The 16299-nt window shown below is 36.6% G+C and overlaps 1 protein-coding gene across 1 annotated transcript in view; it reads left to right on the forward strand.

The window, feature by feature from the left end:
• LOC101884073 (uncharacterized) overlaps positions 1–16299 on the forward strand; it is a 98391-nt gene that overhangs the window by 32728 nt on the left and 49364 nt on the right. Inside the window, exons 12-16 of the mRNA XM_087245481.1 lie at positions 8944–9290; positions 9367–11011; positions 12283–12660; positions 12944–13366; positions 14671–15084. Coding sequence (XP_087101607.1) covers positions 8944–9290; positions 9367–11011; positions 12283–12660; positions 12944–13366; positions 14671–15084 — 3207 coding nt within the window. The remainder of the gene's footprint in view (positions 1–8943; positions 9291–9366; positions 11012–12282; positions 12661–12943; positions 13367–14670; positions 15085–16299) is intronic.

Genomic DNA, 16299 nt, shown 5'->3' on the forward strand with positions numbered 1-16299 from the left:
GGTTTAATTGATTTGTTTATATGTTTAAATATATTTTTAAATGCATTTAAAACATGCACAAAAATACATATGCTAAAATATCTTTTTAAAATGTGTTTACATAATTCAATTTTAAACAATTACATTTTTGCCCACTTTTTTGTATAATTTTGAAAATGTTTAAAATGAAGTTAAAAAAGAACCTCAAAGAGCCCGAACAAAGGTCTCAAGAATAAAACGTCATTGGGGCAAGTAATTACAACAGTATTGTAATGTTTGGGTGAACTGAATTTTAAATAAAAGTTTCAAATATAGGAACCATTCATTTAACTTGTATTTCAAACTCAGTTCACCTAAAAATGATAACTCACCCTAATAACATTTCAACTTTTAAGACCTTCATCTTCAAAACATAAATTAAGATATTTCTGATGTCTCATTCTCCAATGACACCAAGTGTCAAAAGATGTTCAAAGTCCAGAAAAGGAACCAAAAACAATGCATCTGACCTTGTTAGTGATTAATTCAAATTTACTATTTCTCCTCTTGTATTCTTAGTGCTTTGCGACTCTTTCTCATTTTCTTATAGTTATTTGTGTCCAGGTTTATTATGAGTGGTGCTTTTGGTCATATGTGTCTTATACACTTCTATAGACTCTTTAGTTTTTTCCACATGAACAGCCAAGGACGGGGTGTCCAAGCTCGGTCCTGGAGGGCCGATGTCCTGCAGATTTTAGCTCCAACTTGCTTCAACACGCCTGCAAGGATGTTTCTAGAGTGCCTAGTAAAGCTGCGCTCACAGTAGAGTTTGTGTGTGCTAAATTCTGTCTTACAGCGCTGCGAAAAGGAGCGAGATTAAACAAGATGATTAGACATTAAAAAAAGTGAGTGATTGCTCCGTTTTAAATTTCTGTCCAGAGAGGTCGTGTTTTGATCCTTGATTGGTCTCACGCACCAAGCTTGAACTTTGCACCGAAGCGACTTTCGAAACTTGACGCATGAACCTGCGTTTCTGGTTTAAATCATTCGCGTGTGTGTATGAATAGAAGTCTATGGGGAGAAAAGTCGAGTGTGACTGCAGCTTAAGAGCTTGATTAGCTAGGCCAGCTGTGTCTGATTGAGGTTGGAACTAAACTTTGCAGGGCAATGGCCTTCCAGGACCGAGTCAGACACCCTGGCCTAGGATAACTTTCTGCTTTTCTGACTGTTATTTTGGGCTTTGCTAAGTAATTACAGGTTTTCTCATTGGCTTTGGTGCTTTTCTCACAACACTATTTACCTTTGCACAACAGTTAATGCATTTATCAAAACAATTAGGTCAAACTGCAAAACCTAGTTGATAACCTGCATAAGTGTGTCACTTGTTCAAAATGGAGAGCTCATTCCTCAAAAGCAAGTATTGATGTCAGTGAAAGTGTCAGTGTCGTCAAGATGAAAAGTCCTGACACCATTGTTTATGATCAAGATAGTCAAATGGCTTTTTCATGTTTTCATTATGACAGTTTACTCTGTAATTTTTTTTCCAATGCAAAAAGTCAGATTTTGGTGACACTTCCTGAAAATGCTCAAGACAGCACTATATACTATTTACACAGCCGTTTGAAAACTACAGTAAAGTCAGACATCACTGCATTTAGTGAAGTATCTGAGTACAAGACACTGAATATGTATGTTTCACATTTCCACTGCATTTGCTCTTTGCCATTCTAATTTACTCACAGCATTGTGCAAAAGAATAAACACACCTTTATTTACAACAAACATAAACTCCCTTTGGGTAGAGTTGTGTAAAACTGTAGAGAATATTGCAGTACATATTGGAGCTGAACCTACAACATACACAGGTCTGTAAATCATTCATCAAATTGTAGAATTTAGAAGACATTTTCAGAAAGAAAAACTTTTAATTTGTTGATAAAATTTTCTTGACAGATTTTGAGAACTAGTTCAACAATTCAGTATGTAATGACTCAAGTAATGAAATGAGGACTATTAGTTGTATATGGAATGACTATTCAGCATTCACAGGTTTAGTTTATTTTGACAGACATGACAAGCAAATGATAATGTTATAAACAGCAGAAAGCTGTATGAAAGCAATTAATGCATGTCCAAAAGCATTTGCAGTTTGTTGGAAGGAATCAGAAACTGCTGCTATGATGTGCAAAATTGACTAATTGTTTCGAGAAATGCATTAACTTGTGCAAATGTGAATAGCGTTGTGAGAAATGCACCACTGAGAAAAACTGTAATGGAGCATTTGCGTCCTCTGCAGGATGACTTGTGCCACTACATAGCTTTGATTCTTGTCTTAAGTGCAGTTCCTCTTGCATTTTCTTCTAGATCAAATTTATTACATTGGCAATAAAATGTCCCGAAAGATGGCTCTGGTCGATTAAGGCACTGGTTATTGTGCTGAAATAGGTGCAGATCTTCATTTTTGTAAACAGTTTGTTTTTAGCAGTAATTTAATGCTGGGCGTGTCATCGTGATTGACAGATATGATTGACAGTTTCTCAAAGCAGCGCGTCTGAGCTTCGACAGGAGACTGAAGTGTTGTTATTCGATTTCTGTGTTATTTTACCATGACAAAATGAGTTCAGCAGTAAACTACAGTTTCTGACATACATGATCCTGGTGGAACACTGTTTATTCGCTAAGGTCAGGGTTTTTTTCGGGCTTTATTAGTTTGCTGATACACGTACTCCTAGCCACCCAGATAGCAAAATACACTCGGGCCAGTTCCGGCTAGATTCTCGCCTGGCGGAGACTTACCCCTCAGAGCTCAGACTGACTACCTCTGCTGGACCTACTCCAGATGCCTGGACTCACTGCCAGATTCCAGCCCGAGTCAATCTAGCCAGATGCGGCGGCCGAGCGAGCCGGCGCTGCCGCATGCAAGCCGGAATCAGCCCGCGACGCCGAGAGTAGGTTATGCGCTGCGGCCCGGAGCTGGCGCGATTGAATATATAAAACCCTCATATTTGTTAACGTTATTACATCCATTTGTGTTGATATGACAGTAAACGCATGCTGAGAAGTTCGGGGGGCGTAGTTGATTTTACATAAAGCGTTTGATTGGAAGCTCGACTCCGCTCATTTTCGCGGCTCCTCCTCTGGCTCCATCAGACAGTCCTTCTGCGCATGTCAAGGCTCCAATTTCAGCAGTCTTTTGCGACAGTTTGTGCCCGTCAAGCAGGCGTTTTGCCCTCAAGGCGTTCAATGGGAAAAGGGGCTATCGCGTCGTCCATATTTTTTACAGTCATTGCTTGATACTAGTTAGCTGGAGTGGCAGTAATGGTAGCTTATGTTTTGATTGCTGTGTGGTGTCTGTTTATGGGTGTTATTTATACATTTATATTTAAGAGATTTACTGTGTGGTGTATTACAACTCTGGGTTGTCGTGAAATGTAGATGTGTTGCGCAATTACGGTTGATGCCATTTGTTAAATGCCTAGTGGTGGTCATTTTAATTGCCTTACCCAATCATTTTTATCCAGTCCGCTAATAATATATACATCATTTGTGAACTTTTTATTCTTTACCTGCTGCTAAAATAAAAAAAAAAGTGAAACTAGTATTTAGGTGAATTGAGTGTTTGAATTTTGCTTGATTATTGTGGCCCGAAATAAATATTTTATTTTGTCCAGAACTTGTTTTGTGTTTGAATACTTTATGCCCTTTTTGGGAGGGTTACAAAAGCACATGAAAGGGGAAAACTCCAGTTAAAAGAGGAATTACAAGCTGCTGGCATTAAATCTACGACATTACAGAATGTGTTAAACAGTTCTTATAACCAGGGGTGGATTTAAACAATAAGTGAGGTCCCCAAGAAATCTGGAGGCCCCCAATAAATATCTAGAAGCACAAATTGTTCCTATACACTATAAAAAACATCACTTTTTATCATATTTTGTTTGGTGAAATTTTTATGTAATTACATATTATTTGATATACATTAAAATATAGTTTTATTATTACAATGTTATGTTATGTAATAACATTATAATATTATTTTTTTAATATTATTTTGCACCAGGTTGTCCATCACCCCCAATCATGGAGTAGTCCAGTCAAATTAAGAAAATATAGGCTATATATTATTTTAGTTAAGAATTCATTTTAAGAAAACAAATCATTTAAAATGTAGAGATAGCATTAAGATAAAATGTAGAAAAGAAGATGGAGTGATATATAGATCAGCAAAATAAATTACAAAGTGGAAAAGGGTGCATTTTAGGACTTTAGGGCCCCCAAATCAATAAATCCGCCCCTGCTTATTACACAAAGCACTTAAATATTTCCTGAAAATAACAGACTTATTACAAAATCTATTTTGTTTCTTTCTTTTTTTAAATTTTCTTTTCAATAAACAATTCTCTTATCCGGCCTCACTCCATCCCAGCAGGTGGCGAAAAACTCACCCAGCGGTGTACCAACTGGCATAAGCATCTAATGAAAAAGATCATCGTTTGACGGTTAAAAACAGGGAAATCTGAGCGGCCGGTAGGTACACTACTGTCTAGTAGCCCTAAACTTGTCAAATTAGGTTAATTTTCAAGTATATAAACGTTTACTTCATGCTATCCGTAACTGCAGCAAGTTTTCATTTATACTGTAGTTTTGGTTTCGTTTTTAGAGACGCATATAAGTCAGTCTACCAATACTAATTTAATCTAATAACTAATCCAATTAGTTTCAGGTGGTTTGGTCTAAGTTTTATTTTGCAGCACAATCTGATCGATCGCATCGGATCTACTTATCGTGTTATGTGATCTACTTTTTGAATGACAGACAGCACAAACAAAGCACAGAGGCGGAATAGGACTAACATTATGCTAGGTAGGAGCGCTAAAAAGAGTGGTATTTTATCATCGTTATTATTAATGTCGTTTGCTAATTGTTTTGTTACTGGGGTCACTTCAACACTATTAATTTAAAATATTACAAAACGACTGTCCCTGACAATTTTTGTCTCATCCTGATTAAGGGGTGAAGCTGCAGGCCCGGAAACCCAACTGCACGCTCAGACCGGCACTTTCTAGAATGTAGCAACATCGAACACATTGAATAAGGTTATTGATTTTATTAAAGCGATTCCTGAAAATGACCAAGTTTTATGGCGTAAATCAATAAGACATCTTATTACAACAACAAGCAATTATTCGAGTGTTTGATTTGACCAGTTACTGTCAAAAGATTATTATTATTATTTTAATCATTATTTTAATTTACAGCTAGTTCTTATTTCATGTATTATTGTACCATTTCAAGGAGAATTTTTTAGGCAGTTTTCAGGCAAAATAAAAACCTTTAAAGTAAAAATGTTTAAACAAAATGTATAATATAAAACGCAATTATTATTTGCACATTTGAGTGCTATGTAGGTCTACTGTGTTACTCTATTATCTATCTGAAAGTGCTAGCACAGACAATAACAGCAACACAATTACAGTTGTTAACAATTGTTAAGTTCTGTAATGATTACTAATAAGATCTTTTGAAATCAAAATAGGCGACGCAGTGTTGCAGTAGGCAGTGCTGTCGCCTCAAAAGCAAGAAGGTCGCTGGTTCCAGCCTTGGCTGGGTCAGTTGGCATTTCTGTGTAGAGTTTGCATGTTTTCCACGTGCTCGCGTGGGTTTCCTCTGGGTGCTTCGGTTTCCCCCACAAGTCTATAGACATGCGCTATTGGTGAATTGGGTAGGCTAAATTGTTCGTAGTGTATGAGAATGTATCAGCATTTCCCAGTGATGGGTTGCAGCTGGAAGGGCAAAATTAATGAATGAAATCAAAAATATCAGTTAATCTGCATATAATTTACAATATGAGCTCTCTTAGGTTAAACCAAAATAATTTGCTTGTGACTTGTGCATTTTTTTCCCTGATAGATATTACAATTCAAATAGGGCGGTCTTTGCTAACACTAATACAGTGCACTAAATGCCATAGATATTTCCATTTCTTTGCTCGAGAAATGAAAAATCTCCCTAACAAGAATGCAAAGCATTTATTTTATTTGATGTTATTTTCTACCTAATAAATAATTATTCATCCAATAATTAAAACTTTTCAACATTTTTCCTTACATTGCTTACAGCTCGATGACTTCATGAAAAAGTGCTCAAAAATAAGGTTTGTTGTGGGAAAAATACTCAGAATACTATCATTTATTATATGTGAAAAAGAGATCATATTCATTCCCTCAACTCAATACTAAACAATGTGATAAATCCTTAACCATTAAAAAACGTAACTGAACTATATTTACAAATAACCATTAATAAATATACAACAGAATTAATGCATTAAGTCATAATCTAGTATATTTTATATAATAATGTATTCAATCTTAGTGTAATATTTAATAGTAGAAAAATAGAGTAAGTTACAATTTATAAGCAGTTGAATTTAGGTTAGGCGATCTTTCAAACAGCAGGTGGCACTGTGTAGCTCCGGAAGTGCATGTCTGAGTGTGCAGTTGGGTCTCCGGGCCTGCAGCTTCATAATGTTCAACATTGACAATCATCATCAATAATATGCCGTACAGCCACATTCACATACATAATTGTGATTACGGAGCCATAATGAATTACAAACATGTCAAAATGACTGAAGCCCTCTGGTGCTCTGTAAAAAGTAGAAGTAAATGGGACAAAATTAATTTTATCTAACAAATGAATGATGATCACACAGTATATAGGCTAAACTGAGATGAAGTAGCACATAAAATAGACCAAAGGCTAGTATAAAAGTTTGAAGTTATAAAAATGTCTCCCTTTTTAATTAAACTATATGTGATTCATGGCATTTTAATTAGGTAATTTGTTAATGTTTGAATTTGATTGTGATTATTAAATTGCAACTTTTAAAATTAGATTTAAATGTACATTTCCTCAGTTTAATAGTGGAAACAACCTTAAAAGAGTTTAATACAACATTGCTGCCATTTGCTAGAAATCATCACTTTTCAGATTTAATTTGAAGATAAAAAATGGCCTGCTGTAAACTAGATTCAGCCAGATGTCTGAATTATTCTTGCTGATATTGAAATCACACACTACTTTAATTGGTTGGCTACTACATTAGAATTTGAACATTCTTGCCAACAGTTAAAGTATTTTTCAATAATAATGCTTATGAATGCAAGGAAAACCACACTTTTACTGTGACTGGTAAGCGGGAGTCGGTATAAGATTCTGATTATATTCTTAATTATAACAAGCTGTTTGTATAAACACACACACATGGACACAAAGCACCACACTGTCTTTCATTCACACACATACACAGGGCCGGCGCATCCATAGAGGCGACCTAGGCGGCCCCCTAGTGCGGCAGAATAAAGAGGATGGCATACTCAACACCTCCCTCACCACCCGCGTCCTCAGCAGTTATACCCGCGCCTTGGCGGAAGAATAGATAGGTTGCCGTGCGCGACCACAACCCAACCCCCGGTCTTCAATTTCATCCATGACACCCTCATCCCCCCCGGTCCTCACTTTGCTAACCGGTCACTTTCGTTTTCACTTTCGGGTTAAGGGTGGCGTGATCAGGTGAATTGGGTAAGCTAAATTGTTCGTTGTGTATGGGTGTGAAAGAGTGTGTATGGATAAGTTGCCGGTTCATTCCGCTGTGGGACCCCAGATTAATAAAGGGACTAAGCCGAAAAGAAAATTAATGAATGAATAAATAAAAAAAACTGCTTTCATGCCTTCTTCATCCCAGGGGGCTCTTTCAGTTTATTCATGACAATTTGCTTTTGTATTATGTTATTATTAGTAGTAGTATTATTTAATACATGCATATTTATATTTGTTTTATTAAAAACAAAAGCTTAGATTTGCCCACATGTCAGGTTTTAGACCATATGGAGCACAGCATGTTTATTTGGATATAACTCTTTTTTTGAGCACACTTCGTTATTATTGTTCATTTATTCGTTTGCACGAAATTAGAACTGAATTCAGAAATAGTTTTAAGACAAATCATTGAGCTTAACAAACAAAATTAATTATGTAGGCTAATGGATGCCTGTGCATGCAAAACGTTTCCTTATCCACAAAAGAGAGTGAAAGTAATGAATTAGGAGGCTAATTCTCACACTGCAGATGCTCTGTTTAACTGTTTTCTCGCTAGTGAAGAGCCCAGTTTTTCCACTTACAAAGTCCGCCATGTAAATAGCCATGGCAAGACGCAACTGACTCTTAAAGGGAATGGGAGATGAGACTCTGATTGGTTTATTCTCAAAACACACCTATAACTCAAGAGAATAAGTTCAACCCTGTTAGACCATGCGCCGTGGCGCAAAGTGGATTTTGACACGCCCTTAATGCTTTTGCGCCCTTCACTTTGGACTTAGCACTTTGTGCCTAGATCGTCAAAATAGAGCATTATATTTTTTTTTTACAAATGTTTCAAATATTTTGGAACCGTAAATAATAAACATCAAGCCAAATAATAAAAATAAATCATTGACTTGAGCTATCTTCATTAGTGAAAAGTCATCTTTGGTTTAGGTCATAGGATGCTGGATGTTGGCATGTAATTGATTTGTTTTTCAAATGTTTGCTGAAAATTAGACTGACCAGTAGCCTTGATGTGATAAGTGGATGTGACCAGTAGCATTAATGTGAATGCTCTTTTGCTGCTGGAGATATTGTTTCCCTAAAAAACTAAATAAAATGTCACAAAAACCACACACAAAATAAATGATAATAAACTTGCATATATCGCAGGAATGGTATAACAGAAAATCTTAGCTTTTTGTTAAACCTTGACTTTTCCAAATCACGATAAACCTTAAAACCGGTTATTGTCGTATTAGTTACTGGTCTACGATTATGGAACAACCTGCATTAGGAGGATAAGTCATCTGTAATGCTTAGTTATCTGTTCTCTCTCACGTTTTAACCATTTTATAGATTATTTATTACTTTTCTTTTTTTATGTGATGTACAGGACTGAAATACCTTCAGTATGGCGTGCGCTCAGCAGTCTGCAATCCAGTACCTCAAAAGTGCCAGAAGAAAACTGGTGATAGGAATGAGAAACCTTCCTCTGATTGTTGAGAATCTTTATCAGCGAAAGGTTTTCAGTGAACATGAAGTTGATGCTCTTAAAGCAGAGAGGACAGAGTTTGATAAAGCAAGAAGTATAATGGACTGGGTTGTTAACAAAGGGGAAGAAGCAAGTTATGAATTACTCAGCATTCTAGATGCCACTCAGAAGAGAACCTTATCTCCTGAGTTACACTCCTGGATCACCTGTTTTCCTGTCAGATCGGAAGATGTAGACACCACCTATGTATTTGGTGAGTAGATGAATGAAATAATTTGAGTAAAAATACAAATGAAAACTTTTGAATAATACATGTTTTTATTTTACAGTAGACACAAAGCCCTGTCAGAACTACCAAGCACAGCTCAGGAAGAAAGCAAAAAGTATTTTGAAGGACCAAAGGCAAAGTTGTCGTAAATATCTAGAAAAGGCACAAGTGAGCTTCCAATTTATACCTCTTGTTTTAGAAACAGACTCTGAGGAAAAAGCTCCCCAAAGAAAAATACAATCAAAAATCCAAAAATGCAAAAAACTGCGAAACAAAAAGCTGAGAGCTTACATTCCTAAAGAGGAACACTCACTATCACCTCTGGATCTTCTGAGAGGTCAGGACAAGAAGATCCTCCTCATAGGCAAACCAGGGATAGGAAAGACTACAGTTGTCCAGGAAATGTTGCGTCTGTGGGCAGAGAAGAGTGGCAAAGGTCTGGACTACATGTTTTACTTTAGTGAAAGTTCTTTGAGCCACAGTTCTAACATTGGCAGTTTGGAATCAGTTTTATTTGATGTGTATTTGAAACCCATGGAAAAAGATAGAAAGGAAGTGTTTAAAGATATTGAGGAAAACTCTGAGAATGTTGTCATTGCATTCGATGGTGTGACAGATTTGGAAGAAAATTCCATCTTATGGAAGATCATGCACCAAGAGCTCCTGCCCGATGCTAAGATTGTGATCACTTGCAGATCAGAGGTGGAAGATGATCCCCTTTTCTCAGACTGGCCAACTCAGAAAGTGTATGTCCAAGGATTCAGTGATAAGTCTATTCAGGCTTACTATCAGAAGATGTTGGGTTCTAATTCTGATCTTCTAAATATCATTTTGAAGAATCAAGAGTTGCTCAGTCTCAGCCACGTGCCAATGTATGCATTTATAGCTGCTGCCATCACTCCATTTAAACAGAACAAAGGTAAAAACAGTCTACACACGGTCACATATATGTACATTCACATTTTCCGTCTTGCTGTGGAAAGACATGGGAAGAGAAAGTATTACCAAACAGATAAATACCTTGGAGAGATCAAAGATCAGATTCAACCCTTGATGGAAAAGGCATACAATGCTACTATGCAGAAAAACCTAAACTTAATAAACTGTGATGAGACAGACATTTGTCATGCTTTTCTGAAAATTATCACGACAAGAGACTCGGCTACGTCTGGTAAAACATACTGTGCATTTCTCCACAACACAATGCAGGAGTTCTTCTCAGCTTTGTGGCTTCTTGAAAACCCAGAAAATATTGAGAATGTCCTACAGCTCAGTCAGACGAAGGAGCACAAACACATGAGACACGTGCTCCCTTTCTTATGTGGACTTCTGAGCGAACACAACACCAAACTACTCAAGAGTCTCTTTCCAGAGGATCAGATGAAGAAAACACATGACTGGTTCATTGAGAAGTTTTTAAACAGTTTCTTCGGAGCCTCAGAGTCTCAAAGTCACAGTGAACAGTTTGATCTTCTCTATATGTGTCAGTGTTTATATGAGCTCCAGTCTCCTAAAGCTTGTTTAATGTTCCTGGAGAAGATGAACCATCAGATTGAGCCTGAAGTGGATCTTGATCCTCATCAGCATTGTGCTTTGGCTTACATTATTGCTCAATCCAGAGATAAAGAGGTTTATGTGAAACTTGAGAACTGTGACATTATGGACACGGGAATGGACATGATGCTCAGCTGCTCACCAAACATCAGGTACAAGAGATTAGCAGATCTGAGACCTCTCTGACCCTCCAAGTTACATTAAAGCAAAGTTCCAGACTCATACAAAGTCCTGTAAAATACTCCCCTTAAAATAAAGTTTTCAAAATAGACCATATAAAAGTGAGCTTTTTCAATAATGGTTTTATCCATAATTAATAATGGTCCTCTGTTTTTAACACATCCAAGTGCACACACACACACCCACACACAGTGAGCATACATCTGGTGCTGTGGGCAGCTATTGCTTTCAGCGCCAGGGAAGCAATTAATTACTTCCTGCACCTTCAATTCCTGGTTTTTGTAACCTTTGACTTATGAGTCCAACTAATTGACCATTAGGCCCCAAATGCCTTTAGTGGTTCAAAAGTGAAATTTTTCTTTGTCAAGGGAGAGACCACAGCACATCTTCACATCTGCACATCTGGATTCTAAATTGAGAAATTGCTGGTTGTCTTGCAGTCGTCCGAGTCTGACATAGGGAATGTCACATTGTATTTTATAGAAATTTCATATGCGGTTCATTGAGATTTTTACAGAGGTGTCAGAAGTGACATGTTCACACTATAGTAATGAAAGTAAAAAGTGGAATGTTATCCCAAACTGTGAGCTCTAGCCAAGATAGTCCCTTCAGATAACAGTACTTGATAAATTAAACAGCAACTGGTCATGAGAACTAGTGACGTGAACATTCTGTAGCAGGATCTTCAGCATTGTCAATGCATCATGATACATCTCGATTTTTAACTGAATAGGTTTACACCTTTAAAGGTTCAAGACACCTTGAAGTACTTTTTTGAGATTTTAACAGATTTGTGTGTGTTGAGCATCAATTAAGACAATGTTAGCACCTTTCAGCTTTAATTGTGGAGAAATCTGGATAATTTAGAGCTTTTGTCAGCTAATTTTAATAGTGGGATCAAAATTGGAGACGAAAATTGTCTTAAAACTTCCGTTTCAGTCGCCTATGGGAGAAATGACAAGGAATAATAAATGGCAAAAAACGGTCAAACTACTTGCTCTACAAACTAATGTTTGCATGACTATACAGACCAAGTAAAATAATATAACAAGGAAATGTCAGTTTGCAACATCAAACAGCGAAACGAGCAGTTTTTAATGTCTAAAAATGAATGGAAGTGAATGAGACCGGAAGTCTCGTGCCAAAAAGATTCAAATGGCAGCGCCCGCTCGTCTGTGGAGAATAAGGTCAATAATAAAATCAAAAGTTATTACTTCTCAGTATATTTTATTTATGTTTTTAGGTTAAAGCTTCATGAAGAGCCCCTAAAACAAATCGCAATCCTACTAGAATTCTTCCATAAAGCATCTCAGTGCTGTTGCACTTTTTCTTGTGTGAGAAATGAAAACAACTGCGACATATGCAAGGCACTGCTGGATCTTTGCTCACATGTGAAGAACTACGAGACTCAAACAGGCAGGAGATTCCTACCAGCATTACAGTTAGTTTTCCAGACTCCTGATGTCTGGATCATAGATCTCTCAGAGAGAAAGACCTCTCTCCTTCTGGAAGTGCTGAAACTCCAAACAGAGAAGAAACCAGTAGAGCTGAGAGGATGTTCAGAAGAAGAGAGTGAAGTGAGGAGTTTCCTCCAGTGTCTGCCCTTCATCTCACAGCTCAGGTACTGAACTTCAGTATATTCATTTATCTACATCTATGATTTGTTTGTAGTAGGTAGTATTAGTTAATGTAATATATGTAGTGTTTATTGTCTGCTGTATAATAATTCTCAAGGTTGCATCAAAAAGCAGTTTTTCTGATTTTGATTTATATTTGTAGAGTATAATCTGTTTTGTAAAATTTTGTTTAGTTCAATTTGGTAAAATTAAATATAATTTATTTAATTTGTGTAAATGTCAATTATATGCATGTTGTCTCAATTGAGCGGTTTATTTTTTGGTCAGGTTTTGGCAGATGGGTGATAAAGGAAAAAGATTCCTGATGAATCTCATTCCTGCTGCAGTAGAAAATGACACAGACAAAGGAACAAGTTTCTTAAATCTGCTGTCGTCTGTGTGCAGTTATAAAGGATTTCCTCTTGAAGAGTGCAATAATGATCTTATTCAGAGTAATTTCCTGCTGGATCTTTGTGTACATTTGAAGGACGTTGAGACTCAAACATGCAGGAGATTCCTTCCAGCATTGCAGTCAGTTTTCCAGATTCCTGATGTTTGGATCATAGATCTCTCAAAGAGAAAGACCACCATCCTTCTGGAAGTGCTGAAACTCCAAATAGAGAAGAAACCAGTAGAGCTGAGAGGATGCTCAGAGGAAGAGAGTGAAGTGAGGAGATTCCTCCAGTGTCTGCCCTTCATCTCACAGCTCAGGTACTGAACTTTTGGATATTCATTTTAATTGCCTACTTCTCATTTAATATCACTTCACTGCAAGGTAATTATAGTTAACGAAAACGAATTAAAAAATGATAACAAAAATGTAAAATAATTGTCGTTAACTGAAATAAAAATAAAAACAAGTTTTTTCAAACACTAGAACTAACTGAAACTGTATTGTGTACATACAAAACTAACTGAAACTAACTAGAATTATAGCAAAAACCTCCTTCATTTTCATATTTGGAAATGTATTTAATACATAATCTTACTGTAAGCCTTTAAGAAGTAAATATAATCCGTGCTGCAGGTGTTTGTGTTTGACCTTTTCGCACCTCAGGGTCTCCTGCTGCCATTGGCCGGATCGAACCGGTTCTTCTCTAGTCATCCTCTCTGTTGCTCCCGCGACAAAAACAACGTGTAGACATGACAGCAGCATGGTGACAGCATTAAATACATAGCCTTAAATCTATTACTTTAACACATTTGTGCCCAATAATGGTTTTATTTCTGTAACACGATCGCGAACGAATCTTTTTAACCGGATATTCTAAGTGAACCGGTTGAACAAGTTCACCAAATCGAACTGAATCATTTGAAACGCTTCACGTCTCCAGTAAGCACTTATCCACTCACTTCTTACTTTATAAATGTATGTTATAAATGTATGTATAAATTATATGTAAATAATCCAATATATGCTCTCATTCAGTTATTAGAACAGCAACGTTACATTAAGAGGCGTTGAACCGATAATACTGCGCATGCGTGATTTAGTGAACCAAACACAAACAGTACAACCTGCTGTATTACTGAACTGTAGTTGCAACAGATATTGTACTTAGGGCTGCTATCTTGGGGGCTGTTGTATTTGAATTTGAGGATGGGTAGATGGTTGTGGTAGATGATAGTGTTCATGTGTTCTGTGAATACATGTTTCAAAAAATGTATGACTGCGTTTTTAAATATCCAATATTTATCCTGTTGATTTTGAATCTTGTACCTAGCAAATATCCTCATTTAAAAAAACTGAAACTAATATTGAAACTAATAAAAACTAAACTAAAACTAAGACATTTTAAAAGAAAGAAACTAATAAAAATTAGGAAAATCTGCCACTAAAACTAATAAAAACTAACTGAATTTAAAAACAAAAAGTCAAAACGAAATAGAAACTAAAACTAATGAAAAATCCAAAACTATTATAACCTTGCTTCACTGTATGTATACTGATGTAAGAAACAGTAAGAGTTCTGTGATGTGTCTGTTTATACTGATGTTTTATTATTTGATAACAGGATTGACTGTTGGAGTAGTAGTCATGTAGTGCAGTTTCTTTTAAGACTCTTCATGAAAGCAGCAGAGATTAAGACAGAGCAGATGCTGAAACAATTATCATCAGTCTGCACATACAGCTCCTTTCCTTATCAATTGACTGACAGAATTAAACAGAGTGATTTCCTGCTGGATCTTTACTCACATGTGAAGAACTATAAGACTAAAACAGGCAGAAGTTTCCTTCCAGCATTACAGTCAGTTTTCCAGTCTCCTGATGTCTGGATCATAGATCTCTCAGAGAGAAAGACCTCTGTCCTCCTGGAAGTACTGAAACTCCAAACAGAGAAGAAACCAGTAGAGCTGAGAGAATTTTCAGATGAAGAGAGTGAATTGAGAAGTTTCCTCCAGTGTCTGCCCTTTATCTCACAGCTCAGGTAAGACAATCTACAGCTACTTTGTTCATTTAACCCCCAGCGATCCAATCATTTATATTCACGGCATATTAATGTTTTACACTTATGTTTTGGTGGATATTGTTATGAATTTACAAAATGTTAGGCATTTGAGGCTGCAATATTGCCCCCATTTCTTCAGTGTAGTAAATAAAAGATTGATTTTTTTTAAATCAAGGTTAAGGTTAGCCGAGGGGCAATTTGTGTGTAAAAATTTATTTTCTAAATGTTGTTTGTTTTTATTATTATTTTATTTACATCTAGAGCCTGATAAATTTTTGTGTTGTCATTGTGAATTCATGGAATGGGGTCAGATATGTGTAACAATTGACAGTGAACCGGTTGACAATCTGTTCAAACAGATGGCTATTCAAATTGGTAGAAATGTTGAATGAATCATGATACATGTTTTGAACATAGGGGTACTGTATTTACAGGTGCAAACTCGCTTTACGTGCACACCAGTGTTAAGCAAGAGGTGGGGCTGGACAACACAAACTGTGTGCAAATACTGCAAAAATGCGTTAACTTACACTAACTGTGCGTTCAGACCGAAAGCGACAAGAGCGCCAAAGTAGCCTGAAGTCATTCATTTTCAATGTAAGCTGTCTTCCCCTGTGTGGGCGTCGAAGAGAGTTAAAATTAAGTCAACTTTATGGTAATGAGCTTTGACGCAGTTCAGCGGCAACCAATCAAATGTAGAAGTCCACCACATGAGGAGTCCAGAGAACACAGCCCTGTGAACTTTGGATGTTTGGTTAAATTAGACGGATACAAATCAGTGTAGAAGAATCACTGTAAAAAAAAAAACATGTCACTAAATATACTTAGACGGCCCGCCAAGTTAAGTATAGTATGTGTGGCAAGCATTGAGTCAGACAAAATAGTTTAAACTCTGATTAGCCGTCTTGTTTGTGATCTTTAAACTCGTAAAATAGATGATCTTTGATGGAGCGCCTTCCATTTTTTATCACCGCATTATCTGATGGCCGAGTAGCAAATGAATCATTCAGATGAATTGTTTAAATGAATCTAATGAATCATTAAAACAGTTCCTCTGAACCATATGATCCAGTCCAGATCCAGTTTATACTGCGCATGCGTGACTTATAGCTTTTGGTTTTGTTTTGTTTTCAAATGCATAATTTATAACAAACGGTTGTGCATTTAACAAAAACAAGTTTTTTTCCGAGTCAT

Source organism: Danio rerio, chromosome 3, assembly GCF_052040795.2.
Source record: "Danio rerio strain M-AB ecotype USA chromosome 3, GRCz13ab, whole genome shotgun sequence".
Classification (NCBI taxonomy): domain Eukaryota; kingdom Metazoa; phylum Chordata; class Actinopteri; order Cypriniformes; family Danionidae; genus Danio; species Danio rerio.